General features: G+C 41.4%; 1 protein-coding gene across 30 annotated transcripts in view; it reads right to left on the minus strand.

Moving 5' to 3' along the window:
• DST (dystonin) overlaps positions 1-20,454 on the minus strand; it is a 370,183-nt gene that overhangs the window by 67,455 nt on the left and 282,274 nt on the right. For all 30 annotated transcript variants that reach the window (XM_044421565.1, XM_044421571.1, XM_044421551.1 and 27 more), the window contains 6 exons: positions 10,824-10,985; positions 9,964-10,134; positions 6,832-6,998; positions 3,852-4,011; positions 3,311-3,637; positions 2,962-3,046 (listed from right to left, as the gene is read on the minus strand). In XM_044421565.1, coding sequence (XP_044277500.1) covers positions 2,962-3,046; positions 3,311-3,637; positions 3,852-4,011; positions 6,832-6,998; positions 9,964-10,134; positions 10,824-10,985 — 1,072 coding nt within the window. The remainder of the gene's footprint in view (positions 1-2,961; positions 3,047-3,310; positions 3,638-3,851; positions 4,012-6,831; positions 6,999-9,963; positions 10,135-10,823; positions 10,986-20,454) is intronic.

The raw sequence follows: 20,454 nt of genomic DNA on the forward strand, positions 1-20,454 counted from the left end.
TGGACCTGGACTGTCCCTTCCTCCAAGAAAGTATATAGGAACTTGCAGCCTTCAGAATAGCCTTTCCTTTTAGCACCAGGATAGGCAATAGCCAGGGATGATGGGGGCTATAGCTTAATAACACTTGACAGGTCATACACTATGTTTGATTTAATCTATTGAAATGAGCCAGGTGATCCATCAGTTGGTGCACATTGCAGGTAAGAATACATATTCTTTTTCTTTGAAGGATCCAGTTCAATAATTGATTTACCAAGAATAAAAGCCAAAACAAAATCTGTACAGTTCACTATTGTATAATATACCTTTTAGTTAACAATGTAAGTTCTAGTTCTGAAACAAATCTCCCCATCCCCTCCCTCCCAGCGCCAAACTATGTATATCTTGGAGACTTCATAGAGTTAGAGACTGGAAAATTTAGAAGATGTTGGTCTACAAACCAGACATGCTGTGTGCCATTGGAATGCAACTTTCCCACACTATAGCACTAGTGGTGTGGGGGGAGGGAAAGGCAGCCTCTCTTATAGTAATTAGGTAGACTAATCACTCAGAGTTCACATTTTGGCTTTACAGAAATTAACTGCAATGTTCTTTTGCTTAGTCCTCCCACCCACCACCAAGAAAAGAAAGGGCTAGGATGGGGGTGGAGGGCTGGAATCATAGTGTCTACAGGACAAATACTCATTGCACCACAATGACCTCACCTATTTAAACAGCATTTTATGATTTCCTCAAGCTTACTGGCTGAGATCCAGTGTGGCATGTGGCTTGATTCCACATACAACTATTGTTGGTTTAAAAATGACAAACTGCTACGCCAAAGTAATAAAAGGGGTGAACAACTACGGAAGCATGAAAGCTATAAATACTTGCATAGCCACATGCATTCAGTGGGAGGGCAGGCAACCACCTTCCTGTTTGCCCCAAAGGGGGCTGAGGCTTCTCAAGTACTCCAAGGGAATACAACTAGAAGCCCCCATCGCTCCCTCTACTACATTTACCTTAAAAACGTCTCCACGACCACTTTCTTCTACCTCAACAGTCCCCAAAGGTATCTTACAAGTGGACTGGCATTCTCAGTCCCTGGAAAAACATCCTTCCCTGGCAGAGGGATTACAAATTCCAGAATCCCCAGAGGAAGGAAAAACTCCACTCATCATTCCATTGTGGAGAAGGAAGGCCTTCCTTTTTCTTGGCAAAAGCAGCTTATGATAAGTACTTTTCCTGTTGAGGATTCTGGGATTTGGAATTCCAGCTGACATCAGGACTAGAACCTTCAACCCAAGCTCTCCTTGCCCCTTTGGAGTCCCTTGGGGAAGGCAGAAACAGAGAGGTGTGACTCGAGCCAAGGTGTTCCACCTTGCCTTTGATTGTGTTCAAATTCTTAAGTACTTCTGTTCAAATTGTTGTGATACCACTGAGGACCAGTGTGGAGTAGTGATTAGAATGCTGGACTGAGACTTGGGAGATCTGGGTTTTGGGTCACGTTCAGCCATGGCACTCACTGGGTGAGTGGGCCAGTCATGCACTGTCAGCCTAACCTACCATGCAAGGAGCTTTGTGGGATAAATGGAGAGGGGGACAAGAGAGGAGCTTCCATCCTGACACTGCAGGATCAACCATCCCTGCAACAAATCCAGTCCTTGCCTCCCAGAATCTAAAGAAGACTTCCAGGCAGCGGAGTTTGCATACCTGCAGAAGAGATTACTGGGTATTTTAGAGGGATGATATGTTCCATTTTCTATCTGAGCAACTCTTTCTAGAACCCAGGTCCCTGTGATGCTGTACAAAGCAAGCCATGTTTTGCTTACAGCTGTGGCTTTCCCACAGAGAGAGTTTGGTGTGAGGTTGGGAAGATATATGCCTAGGAGTGTATTGGGTGCAGAGATGCCCATGGGGATGCATGTCCTGGGGAGTGAGAGGGCAGAGGACTGTCCTTGAAGCTGACCCAAAAGGAAGGGAAGAGACATGTGCAAGAGTGAGCAGGAGGGTGTGTGCTGGAGAGTGGCAGGGCAAGGGTGAACTGCGGCTGCTGCAGATGTTCCAAGTGGGGCCTGGCACAGAGGATGGGACAAGTTTCTCACATCCAGGAGACAAGGCAGGCATGAGGGAGGGAGGATGGACAACCAGGGCTGAGAAAGCAGGGGAGGGGGGTTTCCATTGGAGGGTAGTGTGTGTGGCCATGGGTACTTTTCGAGGCAATGTGGAGAGGGGGCAATAATATGAAGGAGGGAATGTGGGATGAAGGCAAGTGTAGGATGCTGGAGAAGGAAGTGACAGATGGGCTGCAAGCCAGACAAGCCTATGCACATGATGCAGGGCAGGAAGAGACACTTCACAGGTTGGTGGTCCAGAGGAGTAGATGCTGGTTACAGACTTGGTGGGAGAGGGGGAGGGCAAAGCATGCTGGCACACATGCGCTCCATTTGAATGCATGCATGGGGAAACACCATGTGCAGTTTCCACGCACAGTGAAGCATCAGTAAATCTTCATCAAGGGATGGATGGGGGAAGAGGTGGGGCTGTGGGTACAGATGCTGTGATGTGGAGAAGGAGTGCAATGGAAAGGGCAATTGCTAAAGGCAAGCCCATTCACTAAGCAGCCACTTTGGCTGAGGGATAGGGGGAAAAAGAGAGCGAGAAGGGAGGGATGGCAGAGAATACACCCAGGGAACTGTGTGGACCAGTGAAAAAGAGGCAGGCAACATAAGCAAGAGTGGAATTGAATTTCAACAGCATGGGATTAAACTTCAGAGATGATGGATGGTGGGATATATGCCAACAGTGGGAGAACTAAGAGGGGAGGGGAGAAACTATGCTAGCCCAGGAAGTACTTAATTGTCTCTCAGGCACACTGAGGTAAAAAACCACAGGACGATAGGAACCACAAGGGTTGTTTCTTGTGGCATCTGAACCCAGCCCTTGATTGCTATCAGTCATTCAGTTTCTTAAGGCTCTCACCTGTAGTTTGTTTGAGAAGCTCCAATCCGTTTTGTATAGCCTGATCCACATTCTGCTTTCTGAACAGAATCTCTTCTTGCAATACCTAGGAGATTGTAGGGGTTTAGATAACTAGATAGACCAACAGAAGTCACATCTGAAAGTCTTTCTATTTTATAAACAAATATTCTCTCTTTACAAAAAAAAAAAAAAAGGCGGGGGAAGGATTAAAATCAACAAATAAATTATACAGAATATAAGATTCAATAATGATAATACAAATTAAAAATGCAAAGGATGCAAAAATTAAATAATGTAAATAATAATGCTATTTACGGTAAAATAAAATCAACAGAAATAAAATAAATACCAGCATCTCAGTGTGTTGTTTCCCTAGTAAGTCAGTATTGTAGTCTTGGACTGCCAGTTTTCTCAGTTTCTCATGTACTTCGTTCAGCCAATTCATCAATTCGACTTCATCTTCTCCAAAAATTTGAGCATTGCAATAGGCTTGCTGCAGAAGCTCAGCCCTACTGCTGCTTTTCTCATGAATTTCAGTGTATCGAGCTTCTGAAGAATCTAGTTTTTCCTGCACCATTTCTTTATCCTCCCTCGAACTCAACTTCTTTAAAGCCTTACCAATCTTAATAGCTTGCTGTAAATGTTTATTGTGAGTGGTGATGTCTTCTTCTAAGTCCTAAATGGAGTGAGTAAAGTAGTAAAAAGAAAAAAAATGGGACAGGAAAATAAACAAAGGCTTATAACCAAATATGAATAAAATGAAAAAGCAACAGAAATAACATAATTTCAATGAAAAAGAAGTGTATGGGGTGAATAGCGGAGCTTACAATTTTGTTCAATGAGTAAGTAGAATAAAAATTGCCTAAATGAATGGCGTAAGAAGATCTTACTTTATGTTGAGAAATTTGCTGCTGTAGTTTGGAAGCCTGTGTACCGATCGGTTCAGAATTTGAAAGCCTCTTCTCAGTGGTGGTTAGCCATTCAACCAGCGGTTCTAACGTTTCATGGAACTGCTGTGCTACAGCTGAGATACCTTCCAGCTGACGATTCCTACAATAAGCCCAGACCGAAAAACCCCAAAACAGTTTTGAGATGAAGTATGTGAGGAGTATTCAAAACTTTAACAAATCTATGGTTCAGAATAACCTTCTGCGGACTGACAAACAGAAATGAGTGCATATTTAAACATACTCTGGCCTGTACTATGTCATAATATTTTATAGCCTTTGCTTAATCACATAGTTTAACTACTCCCATGTCGATTAGTGGAAAAGAACTAGATAGCAGTATAATGTACTTATACTGAACACGAATACTGCTCTAAACTTACTATCACTGCTACAAAGGGTGCCACTGCTGGTTAGAAGGAAGGCAGTGCCATTGAAAAAGGCTGCCTTTTGTCCAGTTCTCCCACTCAGCTCTGAACCATTTGATTCAAACTTGAAGCAAACTGTGATGACTATTTCTATGCCCCATCAGTGATGGACAATGCCGGAAAGGAAAGTCACGTTGTTTTGATACCAAAACACAGGATTAATCTGAACCAAACGTTACTGGGGGTGGAAGTTGTGAGAGGAAGGAGGAAGGATTCAACACACGGCTGCCATCTGGGGTAGCAGCTCCACATTCTTTGCCACACATAATTTCATCCAATGATGTAAAATATGAAATTGAGATGGACTGCACACAGTATTCCTGTTCTACTAAAGTGGAAGGAAAGTCATTGAGCTCACCAATATCTGAGAGAAAAATTTCCTGTCACTGAAATATTTGGGCTGGCTCCAGACTGCCCATGGGCAGAATTCTATCCACAGGACTCTCCTGGGAGGTGGGAGAGGAATTTTTTCATTTCTTCTTGCTCTGTGTCCCCTACAAAGTTGCTCCACAGTGACGGAGCAGGGACATTCCAGAACAACATGTGATGGTGCAGGGGTCAATATGGGAAAAGGGAAAACAAGCAGAAATTGCTTTCTCCCACTCCTCCATCAGAAGCATCTGCTGGATCATGGACCTTTTTGCAAACAGAAGAGCTATTCCATTTGTGGAAAGGCAGGACTGAGTCCAACACTGTGTCTTTTTTACATTCCTCAATTTAATATTTTACATTCCTCAATTTAATATTAGTAGGAAATTTCCAGTGGGGAATTCTACTAAATTAGTGCATTGCTGGACCAGTGTGGAATTGGGGAGGTAAATTTCATAATTCATGTATGTGGGTCCCCGAGTTGGGCCAAAAAGTTTTGCTGCCTGAGATGAGCAGTAAATACTACCTTCTCCAATCTGAGTGCTTAGTATCAAAGGCCTGCCAACTTTTTCTAAGGTATGAAATCCCACTAGCACCACTCTTGTGGCAGAAAAAATAACTGTAATAATAAAATGAATAACTATCAACTTTCTGCAGTCCCATGATATCCTAATAGCTGTCCTGAGGCATCTACCTCATTTTGTTTAATAGTAGAGCTGCCCCAATCCAATTTCTTTAGACTTGTGTATGGGATTTACCCTCCCCTCTTCAGCTAAGTTTTTTACCCTTAGTTCTCCAGCCTTGATCCAGCTAAAGAAATTTGTGTGCAGCAGCAGAATTGCTCATGCTTATCACCTGCTGAGTCGGAAACCATAGGCCTGGATGACTTCAAGTCCAAATATACCTTCAAGTGTGGTTGGGTGTTTTTAAAGCCAAAATAAGCCTCAACAAGCTGATCTGGGCTTTTAAATAAATGCAAAGGAAAGAGATGGCTCCGTGTGCTATACATGGTTTAAGCAGGGTAGGAAACCATTTGGACCTGTGGGTGCATTTGTCAATTAGAGAAATTGGCCTGAGTGCAACTGTGAAATGAGTGCCTTGGATGGGCTTTGCTAGTCACAAAGGACAAATGAGTTGCCCAGAAGCATTCATGGAAGACTAACAGGGCAGCCGCTAGAGGCTCCCACTTCACTCTGAAGCAATTCCAGCAGCCGGAAACAATATGGAAATTATCTCAGTGGGCACCAAAATTTAGATAAGCATCTCACTGAGCGCAGTACAATGCAGATGGCTACCATCCCATTGCGTACCACAACGGGATGTGGATTTGGATGCAACTTCTGATCAGCAACTTTCTGATCCAGATTCCTGCTTCTGTGTGGATCCCAGTTCCATCTCTGCTGCTGTTGCAGTTTCTCCATTTGAGGTGGGAATTAACCTGCCAGGGAGATGGTCTGCACCTGTTTGGCAGGGTGGTGAACTGGGTTTGGATGACACATGGTGCCCACTCCAAGATCGATTCCTCTCCCACATTCCTCTTTAACTACAAGAGGATGGTTTGCGGAGAAGGAGGGGGCAGGTGACTTCAAGGAGGCAAGCCTCCTGGTGCATCTCCTCTGACTACAGCTCCCTTGCCACCTTTAGCCACACATCTTCAAATAGTTCCCATCTCAGTTTGACTGTAAAGTGGAGCCTGTGCACTGCTCTGCTCTGTTGGCAGCACTTGGTTCTTGCCAGTTCTGGGTTTGGACAGAGTCAAGGGTCCTGTTTTTTTTAAATGTTATATGTCTTTGGGGTGTTTCCATCCCAGTGTGTAGAAACCCACTCTTGGCCTCTTCCTAGGCCTGTTTTGGAGCCCCCCACCCCCCACCATGTCCTCATGCTAGACATCCATCTCTGCTAATCAAGGGGGTGGTTACATGATATTGTGTTCACTGGATCACCATGCTTGCATTTCTAAAAATGAATACTGTGATATATTCAAACCCATTTTTCTCATTTTGGACCTAAATCTTCCCATCTGCAGAGCAAAAATGTTTAGATAGCTTCAAATTATATAGTTCCCCATGCTGCTTCTAGGAGTACGCCCTGTTATATCCACATATGAAAGAAAACTTTTCAAGTACCTCATTTCTGCCTTATCGAGCAATGCATCCCATCTGCTGTCCAGGAGGCTCAGCTGCTTCAAAATCTTCTCTTTATCGGCAGGCTCTGCTGACTCTGCAATTTTCTCCCCTTCACGCTTGATCAGTTCAACAGTGGGTTTGCGGTCATCCAGCAATCTCTGGAGAAGCTGGAGACAAAATAATCAAAAATCAAATTGCCAGGAAATGACTGTTTGCTGCAAGGTTGTAAAAAGATGAAGAGGTAGATTCTTCAAAGTTTGGTTTACTGGCAAAGCGGGTAAGTTTTAAGAAACAACTTTCTGAGATGAGATGGCAAGGAATGCATAGTGTGCCTGTCTTGCAATGCAAATACCATCAGTTGCATAAACCACCATTCTTATTAGAGCTGACAAACGAAGCCAATCTTACTGTTAGCTGCAGAGTTTTAGCTTCCTTCCTTCCATAAATTTTTATTCTTGTTTCTGTTCTGTGTTATACTGAAAGCTCAGGGTGAACGACTAATATCTATACATTAATTGCCTTTTATGAAGTAAAATGCTTACCTTTGCAGGAAAAAATGTAATGGGATATTCTATAACTCATGGCAGCAATTCATTATGACTTCAAATGACAGGAATACATTCTCTCAAGGAATAGGCACGGTTATGGTATCAAGCCAAAGAAAAATATATTGAACTGTGATGCATCTGCCTAGTCAAATGTAAGATATGCATCCTAGGAAAGCCACTGTAGGAATTTATCTCTCCAAAAGAAGTGCATATATCCAAGTAGGGATCAGCAACATAAATCCCCTGGAAGAAAACTAATTTCCCCTCCCTGTCTCAGTTGCCATTCCAAAGGCAGGTGGTCTAATATGGAAGAAGCCATGGCAAAAGGACCTGCAGTCCCCTTTGGAAGATGGGCCTAGTCAGTTACCCTCTGTTCCTCCTTCTTATGAAACTAGGATATTAGCACAAACCAAACATTTAGTAAATTGGGAAAATGAATGCATGCTGGAGCAACAATATTACATCTGCATCCCCTGCCCTTGGCTTCCATGTGCTTGTTGTAAGATCTCACAGTACAGATTGTGCACATTCCCAGTAATACATGATCTTCACATACAGAGAAAGAAATCTCACTTTGTTTGGTATACCTTAGCTGAATTCTGGGTGCATTGATTATGTACCATGTAGGTACTATTGAAAATGTGTGGAGCTAGGAATAGTGAAATGGTGTGACTGATGCACTATTGTACACTGACGTTCCCTAAGCAGTCAATAGGCTGAATCTGTGCACAGCACGACTGTATTGTGTTGTATTTTACAGAACTGTTGCACAAAGGTGGAATTTTGTGAGCCGCCCCGAGGCTTTGTTGTGATGGGGGCGGCAGAGAAATGTTTTAAATAAATAAATAAACTCCTAAGGATGTTCCCTGACTTTTCAAAATCAAAATCAAAACCTTCAATATAATGATAGCTGCAACTTCTGAGTACACAGTTCAGGTTTAGTGTATAAACCGTAGTTCTATTTGTTCAACTAGGAAATTGGGCATGCTTAAGCATATCTGGCTTGTGTCCCAATCTATCTATCAGTATATCTGCACGATAATCTCTAGTACGATTTCCTTATGCACAACTGCATCTTTGGCAGCTCATTTGTCCAAATAGCCTGAGGACTTAATTCACTAAGCATCATACAGTGCCTCTTCTCCCAGGGTTGCCTTCAATGTGACTGCCAAGCTCTCTTCCTGCTCTTTTTGTTTAGCCCATTTGCAGAACACAGCTACATGCCACAACTTGCTTCTTACCACCCCATTCATTTATTGGAAGAAGAGTGCTTACAGATTTGGTTGCCGAGTTTCACATTTACTGCACTATTGCCAACTCAGTTTTTAATGTGAGCAATCCTTCTTAAAAGGGAGAGTACAGTTCTCCCACTCTAATGGGGGTCACAGGCCATTAGAGTGTGATGCAGGAGTGTTAGTTGCTATCAGGTGAAGATGCCATGGCCTCCTGGCACACAAAAGTGTCACACTAAATCAGACACTGAAGAGATTCTAAAAAAATCCATTTGAGACCAAAAAAAAGCAGGAGAAGAAGGTGTGGATCAGAAATGCAAGCACAGATTTCATCTCCCACTAATCCTTATCTGCAGACAGACACGTAAGAGTAAGGAAGGGAGAAGCTCATCTGCCCCCACACGGAGTGGCAAATGTGGGTACAAGGAATGGGAGGAGGGGATGGTCAAAATGATGAAAGAGCACTGAAGCTCTGACAGAATTCTGAACTTTATTTCAACCCAAGGGAGTAGCTCTACAGGGTGAAATTAATTTTTTTCACCATCATACTGCCTTTCAAGCTTCACAAAGCTTTTGATCATTGAATTTCACTTTTCATTTGCAAAAATGGAAGATGAATGATGCCAAGGCCAAATACAAGTTTTTTAAACTTTTCTCTGCAGCACATACAAAACCTGCTTGAATAAAAGGACGGCTTATGGACACAGGAACTCTGTTGCACAGGAAAAGTCCTGTCCCCTGATTCCCAGTTGACATATTTTCCATTTATCTCAATGAAGTGAACTAAGACACACATACCAAGGCATGGTTTGAAGGCACATCATGCAATCATCTTAACAGGCGTGGTTCTAGTCACTGCCTGGGTGGGAGACCACCTGGGACCCCCACGAATGCTGTTCTGAGCTCCATAAGGGAAGAAAGACCATATATACATGTCAGTAAATGCAACAGTATGTGTTCAGATCGGATTTCTCTATTGGAATGGACAGAACATTTCCAAGTGGACACTGAGATGGTCATACTCCCAAAGACTTTTTTGACTGGCTTGAAGCCAGGGACTGGCTTTCCCTGCCAGTTTTTCCTACTCTCCTGCCCACTCCAAAGCCATCCCTGCCCCTCCTCCCAAATTCCCTCCATCCTTCTCTTTCCTTCACCTGGCTGATGGGTGTGGTGCTTTCCACTGTTACCTGATCTGAGTAACAGGGCACACAGCACTATGGAAGGCTAGTACTTTCAGGAGTTTCAAAGTTATACCTCTGATACACTATTAGGCACGTATCCATCCATCATGCTGAAGAGGTTGTAAGAAAAAATGTCTTTAATATGAGAATACATAACTAACTTTCACTTACTTTCTGTTCCTGTATTTGGGCCTTCACAACTTTAAACTCAGCAGATGGGGGCTTCTGATTAGCCACAAGGTCTTCTGTGTCACTCAGCCAGCTAAGTATAGATTCAACAGCATCCTGAAACCTCCCACAGTGGAGTAATGCTTCTTGCAATTGTGCTGCTCTTTGAGCAACCTAAAAAATTCCAAACAAACCCATACATTGTGAACAGCATCCTCTTCCTCCTCTCTTACCTTTTAAACATGACTCTGGGAAATAAGAAATGTTAGCAGAAAGGACAACAATTTCAACTCAAGCATCTTCTGATTGATTTGGTGTCATCAATGCATCTTGGTAATTATTTAAAATTATGTCAACACAAGTATAAACACTGTGACAGTCTGCATCTGGAAAGCCATAAATTCTCAGAGTGTGGGGGAGATGTGCCTAAGGATAATCCTCAGAGCTCTTCACTGGCTCTTTCCTTGCATGCATCATTATTTGGACAGTAAGCAAAATGTCTGCTCAGTCACCTCTGGTAAGCATGATATATAAGGGTGTAGGTACCAGGAGGTATATCCATTATAAGTGATTAACACAGACTGATAAAACAACCCTCTATTTTCTATAGGCTTTTGGATCCTATTTTCCAAGGAACTTTAAATTATGCTGTATGTGTATTTGATAAACGGTATCCTCCTTCTGCAGGAGCTCTACATGAAAATTGGAGTGCATTTGGGCTTTAGACTTGAAGAGATGACATTGTGTTATGCAGGCCCTAGATTGGCTACCACAAAAATATTTCATAGTAGCCCTGTAGGGTGAAACAGCAGGGGAGGGGGAGCAACAGCAAGCTAAGAACAATGAAAAAACAAGTGGAGTACCTTTTTGTTGAGAGTTTTCCATCTTGTGTTAACATCTTCAAGATCATGCTCAAGGTTATCAATACTAGTGTCTTTAGCAGCACTTTGAATAAGGCCTTGACCCAGCCAATTTACATCCTGTTGCTTAACCTGCAGTGGTTCAATTTCTTCTTTCTCAAATACCTGCAGATATAAAAAATGTAAAGAGACATTTGGACTATTAAGTCTGAAATATTTTGAAGATAAACATCAACAAGAGCAAATACCAGTAGTAAAACTGTACAGCATGTACAGAATAAAGTGTTAAAAGTTTAGCTACAGAGTATAGATGTAAAATTGCTTATAAAAATATAAACACAGAACAATTCAGGGTAAATTACATAGACAGCAAACTAAGTAAGAGTTGACAAACTACTATTACAAAAGCAAGGACAGAGACTATCTTTAAAAGGAAGACACAAATGAAGTGGTCCATATTTAACCCTCTTAATGTAGATGTTCAAAGAATTACTCAAAGCCAAAGGTATGTTCAATGGTCACATATGCCAGGTTGAAGATTATGTACTGGAGAAAGTAATAATCTAATGACATGGAGGATATATTAAAAGTAGCATTTAACTCTGCTATATGAGCATGCATCCCCACAACCCATCCTTCTATACAGATAACGTTATCCTTGCATATACACCCCAGAAACAGTAACTCAGAGCCTGTTCACACAAGGAAAGTTTGACTAAGAAAAAGTATTAATTAGGGTGGGCATGGAAAAGCTTTCAGGGTGGACTGGGGAAATTAAGAGATCAATCCTCTGGGTCAGCATAAAATGTGCTGGTGCAAGTAGCAACTGGCACACCTGCAGTTTCAACGTGGTCCAATGCTCTCAGCTGTTTGGGGTTGGGGTTGGCCTGTGGGCTCCTCACCTGAACTAGATGGACTAAATGCTCGACATACCAACAAAGAGAGGTCTGCCACCAGTCATGATTGCACACCGGAGGAATGCAATGTCCTGGCAGGGATGATGGCACAAAGCCATGAAGCGCTGTGGCAGTACCAGCCCTGGGTTTGGGTTTTAGTTAAGGCACAAGAGGATGAACTGATCTTGTGACTGAGCAGCTGTAGCAGCATTACCTTTGTATGATCATAATGATTGTTACAGAAAAGCCCAACAAAGGATAAGAGATAATGTAACTGTATTTCACAGGTGGTCCCTTTTGGCATCAAATCCAAGGATATGTCAGGGAATGAGATCATCGTAACAGAAGTAACTCTACCCACCAACTTAAGTGGGGTTCATCTGAGGACATGGACAGGCAAATGACACAAAATATTCTTGGTTATGAAAGGGGGGAGATTCTGAAAACAGAAGGCACAACCTTGGCTTTAAAACTTCTTACCCTGGTAGCAACTATTCTATTCTTCTCCCCACATCTGGCTGTAATCTCATTATGGTGAGTAATGCATTCTAAAGAAAACTGTATTGTAATACTGAGCTGTAGTATTAGGGTATTATTAGTAAATATGACTTGCTTCTTGCATGCATAGATTTGTTTTAGTTGCCAGTAGAAAACTCTCTTCTTCTAGTTCAAGGAATGTTACTATACCAGTTGGGTGCATCTATACAGAAAGCCAGTACAGATGGAACATGTCTCATTTTCAGACCTAGGCCTGAAAGTCCCCAAATGGTCAAAGTACTTCCCACACAATCTCAGAAGCTGAAATGAAGTACAAAAAAAGTCTGAAAGCCAAACACATTCACATCTTTTCCTCAGACAGGAGGCATGAGGTGTATCCCCAAACAGTTAAAATATGTTCAACAGTATCTAAAAAGTAACAATGGGATACATGCAGAGTTTAAAAAATGATAAAAGTCTGAAAATTATACTTCTACACATTTTTCTTCCAAAAATTGGAGACACAAATTGTTCACCAAAATGGTTAATGCTATTCTTTCACCCCAGCTGGTAAACGAGAAGTTGGCACGCACATACCATGATTTATTAAAAGTCTTGCAATCGGGACATTTTTGCACCTAAAAATAAGAACGCATGTCATATCGTTTACTTCACAGTAATTTTACCTCATAATAGAGATCTGCATACCAGCAAACAGAAAGCAGAATGCAAGCCATATGTACTCACACAATGCTATTTTTGGTGCACCCAATAGCTCTTTTGAAGAACATTGTGGGAAAAGAAGTGGAGTTTTCAGAACTCTTGGAAAACATAATCATTATGAGTAAGCACATATAACATTTTAAAAGCAAGCAGTAAGAACTCTTGCCTTTGTTTCACAAAGTAAAATATTGCATGTGGAACTTCTCTTTACTTTACAGCAACTGCAGTCCTACTTTGGTGGGCATCTTTCATCTTTGTGCTTTGACAGACATGTACAATCTCCTGTTCTGTGTGACAAGTCACTTTTGAGATTTCTTTAGTTTTAGATAGATTTTACCATGTAGAATGGGAGACTGCAACTCCAGTCTCCTTAAGCCCATGGAACTCATCACACAGTTCTTTAGGAGACAAAACCTTATTTCTAATTCAGAAGTCCTTATCTTTTAGAGATAATCCACTAATTTGAGCAAGTGCTTCTCTGAGATCTGTTGCTTGAGAAACACACAAGCACAAAAGGAATAGAACAAGGGTTATGGTTTAGCTAGAACAGTTTTGCAACAAGCCCTGAAACAGACCTGTTCAAAACAGAAAGAAGAAAAAACAAAGATTGCAGAACTCATAAGCACCCTCACTTATTTCAAGGCTTTACTTCAGCCACCACTCAGAGAATGTTACAAAATCATTTGTAAAACATCTTCCTCAGAACTATTTTTTGGCATGGAGATGCAAGAAAAGCATTCCAGCATATGCAACAAGCCTTGAATCTGTATACTTTGGAAATCACAGCAATCTGGCCCTTGTCAATTATCTAACCCTTATCGGTCACTTACACCTCTATGACTAATATCCTATGCATGCTTGCTTAGGAGGAAGCTCCACTGAGTTCAGTGGGGCTGACTCCCAGGAAAGTGTGTAAACAGTTGCAGCCTATGTTACGTCAAAGCTGAATAAATCAGGCCTATCTGCCCTTGAATGGCATTGGCTGCTTGAAAGACAAATTGTGTTTAAAAAGGGATGGAGCAGGCCGGAGGGAGCGCAACTTCAATGTAGAGTGGAAGCATTCCAAATGAAGGGTAACAGGCACCATCTGGACACTAAATAACCATGCACCAAACAGCTGGAAGTAATCAACTCTGTCACAAACTGCCCTTAATCAATTTACCAAAGTTACCATCTCACCAATTTTTGCCTTCTAATGACACGTTGGGCAAATGATTTTAGGGACCTCCTTGGATAGAGTAACAAAATGCAAGCATTCACAGTGAAATTATCAAAGAGAACCTCAATAACTGCAACAATGAGGACAACACATTCATGCTCTGAATTACCTTATTAGACAACATGCCATTGCAAACTGTATCCAAGTTTTGCTCTATTTTTTTGCTTCTTGTACAGAAATTTAACTCAGTGGTCATTGGATTTCCTTTTTGACATGTGCTATGATCAACCTCCAAAGACTGACTAGACAATTCGATTTCACCTGAATCAGTATGGATATTATTATGTCCCTCTGCGTCATGCAAAATCATGTATTTTGCCAACTTCCTATTTCTAGCATGAAAGGATGCATCTTCATAATAAATATCTATGTCCTGAGGTGAAATGTCCAAGAAGTCCTTCTTAATCATCCTGTCATCGGTTTCTAATGTCTCATTAACTTCAGAGCTGTTGCATACTTCCTCTCTGTTTAAAAGAAAATCATGTTGTCTCTCACTGTCCTGGAGCCATTTTGCATGTGCTAAGAGGTTCTCTTGCAAATATGTCAGTGGACTGCAATGTCCATCTCCTCTCTCCTGCTTAACTTCAATGTTCCAGAGAGATTCTTGTTCTGTTAGTTCTATCTGTGAAGCACTGTGCAATTTCAATCGGTAGTGCCCATTGACAGGGGCACTTCTGGAAGTAAGCAGTGAAGTTTGTGGCTTGCTGCTAGAAATAGTAGAACAAGCTCCAAATTTATCTACTAACTGAGTATCTTCTGCAGAAGACATGCTCCTAATCTGAGTTATTTGCTCTGCTACCACATCTTGCTTTTCTTCTTTTTCCGCTGGAGGACTACACAGACCAGAATCATCTTCTTCTGAAGTTAAAGAATTAGTTCCATATCTACCCTCACCTGTTGCTCCTAAGCCTAACATATCAATAGTCCCAGCAACTGAAGAGTCACTTTTATTTGCATAGTCTGCAAAATTTGGTGGGACAAGCATCCTCCATGACCTCCTATGTTCTTTCTTTTCTGTGTGATATTTTGCCTTGGGCAAGCCAGCTGTTCGAATGATGTCGCTGTTCAGCTTAAGGGCATCAAAGATCATTTTTTCATCCAGCTTATTAGCTTCCCGTCCTCGGAGCTCAAACACACTGGATGAAGAGAGTGTACCATTGGAGCACAAGGTACTAAGATCCAGTGTTCTATGACTATATGGCAAAGTCCGATCTGAGAAATGCCTGGAAGAGAGGCTGCCTTTCGAACCTGAATCTATCTGTTCATTCAGTCGAACTGTGTCATAGATTGACCTCTGAGGAACGTAACAGTCCTCAATATTTATATCTTCTTCTTCTTCATCGCCTTTTCCTACACAAGGAGGATTCTGGCGTAAACAGTCTGGCCTGCTTAGCGGCTTCCCCATTTTGGGGCTATTTACAGATCTAGTACTACTACTCCGCTGCCTTATGAGAGACGTGCAACACACACAGAATAAAAGATATTAGAACAGCATTTTGAAAAACTTCAGTACACTTGTCTTCAGCACAAAGATGCATACATACTAGATACAGGACATAATTTATGAGGTGATTAAGGTCATAGTCAGTGCATCTGCCTAAATGAAAACTATGCGTTTACCCGGCTGCAATTTAAACACTCCTCACCCTAAAGTATAAAGTGCCCAAGGAGGAAGAGGGAAGGATGAAAAAACTTTGACTACTACACAATTGTTACTGAACACATTCATAACCACCCCAATACGAATGAACCCCAACAGGAAAGCCCCAACAAATCCTGAAGTGGCTCAAACACTCAGAATGTCCCACACAGCATCCCATTTTGTTTTTCAGGTCAAAATGTATGTCTTAAATCTCCAGATTAAGTCTTCAGAATGAATCAGCATTATAGCAGGCAGCACATTATCTTCGGGAGGTGACAGATTAACTGTAATCCATTTAAATGGCTTGCAAAACTCCATCTCCTTTATAAATAAGCCACGTTGTAGAAGCTTTTCAAGAAAAACAACCCAGAAGAGCTCTGAAGAGTTGAGACCAAGGCACAGAGAAAGCTTCAAGGAAAAATAAGGTACATCCAGAAGAGTAGTAGCGGTGATTGCAACAACAGTGATTATTCTTATAAAGGAAGCTTTTATTTATTTTGGCAATAGCTAAAATTGATCTTGATTCAAAAGGCTGTTCATGTCTTGTGTCCTTAAAGCTTCTCTGCGGTGCATCCAAAAGTTCCATAGGGAATAGAGCTTCTTCTGAGTAGCCAAACCAATGAAATAAATGAGGAAGAAACCACCTTTTTTAAAGAAACAAACTGCTCAGAAAATAAACTTTGCCCAGTTCACTTGCAGAATGCCCTCCTTGAAACTTGTTATCCCTTTTAAGGCAGCTGCACAGCAGGAAGCTGCAAGCATTTCTTCCTCCGCCCCTGCACAAAGGCACAACAGATTTACATTCTGTTTAAATTCAGCAGAACTTTTGCATCAACTGTAGCTACAAGAGAGCAGTCACGGTTTCTGTCTCCGCTTGGAAGCGCAGCTGTAGCGAAGAAGGCATAAAAGGAGCTCCCAACAATAAATGCTCACATGTACTGCACAGTGCAGCTGATAAGCTTTCCGGCTCTCCCTGGGTTTCTTATGGTCTGACAGTCATCCTCCCAACAGTGAGCTGAAAGAAACGCCCTTTCTATTCTTCAGACAACATCTGCTCCTATCCCATTCGTTCCCTGGGTATTATCCTAACCAAGCATTAGTAGGTGCCTGACCTCTTAGCTCTTCCCCCTTATGCTTCCTGCCCCACATGACTTATATGAGCCATCTTTCACTTTTACTGCTGGTCTTGTCTCTGAGCAAGGCTGAGATTTTTCGGGGGGGGGGCAGGGGGAAGCATGGTAACACAAAGGAGTACCTTCGTGTCGGCACACTGCATATCAGAGCAAGCTCTGTGGTTCTGAAGGAAGCGGGGCTGGATGGAGAGTGGAAAACTATGCTAATTAGTTCAAAATGTTCAAAAACTGTACTACATTCCATTTAACTGGGCAACCTGACAGTGTACAAGATGCACCAGCCTACCATGATCTGCTTTATTTTGGCAGAAGAGAAAAAAATAGGATTCTGAATGCAAATCTAAATCGTTTGGATGTTGAATTTTTTGAATTCTTCTAAGAAAAAGCTGCACTACAATCTAGCCAATTTTACAATCTTCTTGTAAAACCAAGGAGAACCACTCTCCATTTTTTCCATAAATTAAATTCAATTAAATTAACAGCCTCATCTTACTCAGAAGCAAGTCCCTCTGCCTTCAATGATACTTCATTGCAGATAAAAATATAGCATAGCATTGTATCCTTAATCTGATATTAACCATACGCATTATTCATATTCTATAGCTGGGGGTTTTATTAAGCCAATGGGTATCTGGGAAAGACCACAGCATGTGTTACTTATTCATGACTCAGTCTCTTCCATAGAAAGGGACTGGCTTGGTATTTTGTGCAGTTATTTTCACTTTCTGGCTCTCAGACAATTGCAAACTATGGAGTGACACATCAAAACAATGGCCAGGACTCCTAACTAGAATTAAAGTTAAACACTAAACAAAATAATGAAAGCACTGAAGACAGTAATCATACAAATTAAGAGAGCAGCCCTATTGTCCTTGGCAATGGAAACTCTTGTACTGGGAGGCATCCAGTCAACCAATGCAGGGAGGATGAGTGGAGCTTAGAATCTGAGTCTCCTGAGTCCTAGTCCAGCTCTCTAACCACTGCACCACACTGGCTCTGACTGATGACCATGGAAGTTGAAAGCCATCAACCAGATTCAGATGTACATACAGTTCCACATGACAATATGCAGAGCATTCACCAGCCTATCTATTGTCTATCCATTTCAACATGCAGGGCCATGAATTTATTTTTATATTTATTTGCTTAAGTGAGTCTACAACATTAACCTAGTTCAAATGTATTTCAAACAAACTGTGACTACTTAAAATGATTGGTAGACATGAGTTTTCTATGATCTACTGGTTACTGACTGTCATCTTCATAGCATCTGGCCTTTCTTTCCAAGGCAATGGCTCATCTTGCACTAGAAAAACTGGGGGCAGGAGGTAGTATGGAAACACTGAATCAATGTGACATCATCATGAAGACACTTTCATAGGGTGAGCTCTGCCATCTGACATGACAAAGTGACTTGCTTCCAGAAGCACCATGAAGTATCTTCACTGTGCACAACAAAGGGATAAGATGTAAAGTTGTGTCTTCTATGGTGGACTTATATCTTCCCTTCAAAGGAATATGACATGGAGGTATATTTTCCATTTAAGTGAAGGGGAAAACCAAGCTTCACGGCACTTCTGTGTGGTTCTTAGAACACACAAAAATGCTTGATTTTAAGCAAGCACACTTTTCCTCCCAATTAAAAAATGATGTTAAAATCTATTTCATGGGTTTGCTTTTACATTAAAGTGTAAAACTGATTGCATTATTATAGTTGATACGGAAATAAAATATAGCTTTACCTTTGAAGTTGCATCTGAAAACAAACCATGTGACCCAGGGAATCATTAATGCTACTTTGATTCAATCAACAAGGTAAGAGACCACTATTCATGCAACCAACCTAAACCAATTTAAATATTAGTTCAAGCTCATCAACCAGACTATTCATTCAGGTCAAGATCTCCTACGAAGTTCAATTAGAAGGTGCTTCTTGACACACATTTCAGCACTGGAAATATACTGAAATGACCCTTTAAAGAAGCCGCATTTAGTGATGGTCTAGATAGGAGTGGGGGGAGACACGTAATCAGCCATTCAATGATAGAAAATGACATCAGTTTCATATGCCTGAATAATAAAAAAGTGTGCAGGGATTATTACTGAAGTATTCTGCAAACATTTCAAGGAGCGCATGATAACAATTGAATCCTGCTTCCTTCTTTCTTCCTATACCATCCCCCAAGATTAGAGTAGCTCATTAAAACATTCAGGCATAAGATAAATTAGCTAATGTTTTTGTTTTCAGGTTCATCGCAACTGTTTGGCTTTTTGTAAGGAAATGGGCATGATTTAACCAAGTAAAGTAAGCTCATCTCCTGAACTTTCTTTTTGTCCACACTCATTCAATGTGTCATTTCTGTACAGTACACAGCTCTTTGCTAAAATGAATGAAAGAGGAACACCATGAAATACAATATACCAGCTACTGTAAGTGACTGAAAATGAAGCTTTGATTGGAAACACTAGAAGATCTGTTCTTGAGGTTTTCTTTAACCCCCTCTCTCTTTTCCCATGAAAAACTTCAATAGATAAGACTGAAAACTAAAACTAGCCAACCTCCTTCTCAGTTACTGTACAGTAATAATCCTAAATAGTGGACAGGGCATCTGAAAGATTCTTCAAAAGTGTATTTAAATACTGTCAAGTTGCCCTCAGATAATCTACATCAGATGGTAACAACAAAGAAATAGGCTAATCTTTGCAGCCCAATGACAGAGGTTTATGAGGTTGTGTCTGTCACTGCTGCAAAGTGCACTGTTATAGGAGATGTTCTGCACAAAGATTACATGGAAAGGAAGAACCTAAGAAAGACAATGCTGACCAAATATGTTCTTTAATCAAATTATTCAGCTATCCAAATACACATATGTATGCGCACATTCATGCACATGCCCTGCAGAGACATACAATAAAACCATTCCACCAGTCTTCCCCAAAACTTTGATTCCCAGGGTATTTGCATTTTTCTGAGTTCTATATTCTGCACTGAAAAAGTTACTATGTTTCTCAGTCTGCTCCTGTAACAAAGGACAGGCACATCCCCCTTGCAACCCTGGGAAAACACAGTGAATCCTGTAATCCTACCTTTGTACATTACCCAATCAGACTTTCTGGGAATCAGCAAGGCTTTGGGGTTACTTTCACATCTCTCGGCTGCAGCTTAGACCACAGCAGGGAATTCTGGTGCACCCTTACTCCTACCCTGAAAATTTTGCTGTGGCCCATTTGTTGGCAGTGGGAATGCCAATAAATGCTACACGGAGCTTCCTTACCCTGACAGAATGAGTGGTGGATGTATCCAATACTGCACCTTAATTTTCTAAAACACAGTTCAGCTCCTCTTGCAACACCCCTGCATTCCCTGGTTTCGGAATCGCCATGTTAGTAGACGGGAAAGGTCATCATCATTTATAGCTTATCAGAGTCAACCTCTTTTTCTGTCTCCATCACAATGTCCTTGCCTTTTTGCACTGCTACTCCATAAAAGGAATCACCGTACTAATCAGTAAACAGTCAAAAGTGACTTTGAGTAAGACTGCTT

Source organism: Varanus komodoensis, unplaced genomic scaffold (genome assembly GCF_004798865.1).
Source record: "Varanus komodoensis strain SLA01 unplaced genomic scaffold, ASM479886v1 scaffold12, whole genome shotgun sequence".
NCBI lineage: Eukaryota > Metazoa > Chordata > Lepidosauria > Squamata > Varanidae > Varanus > Varanus komodoensis.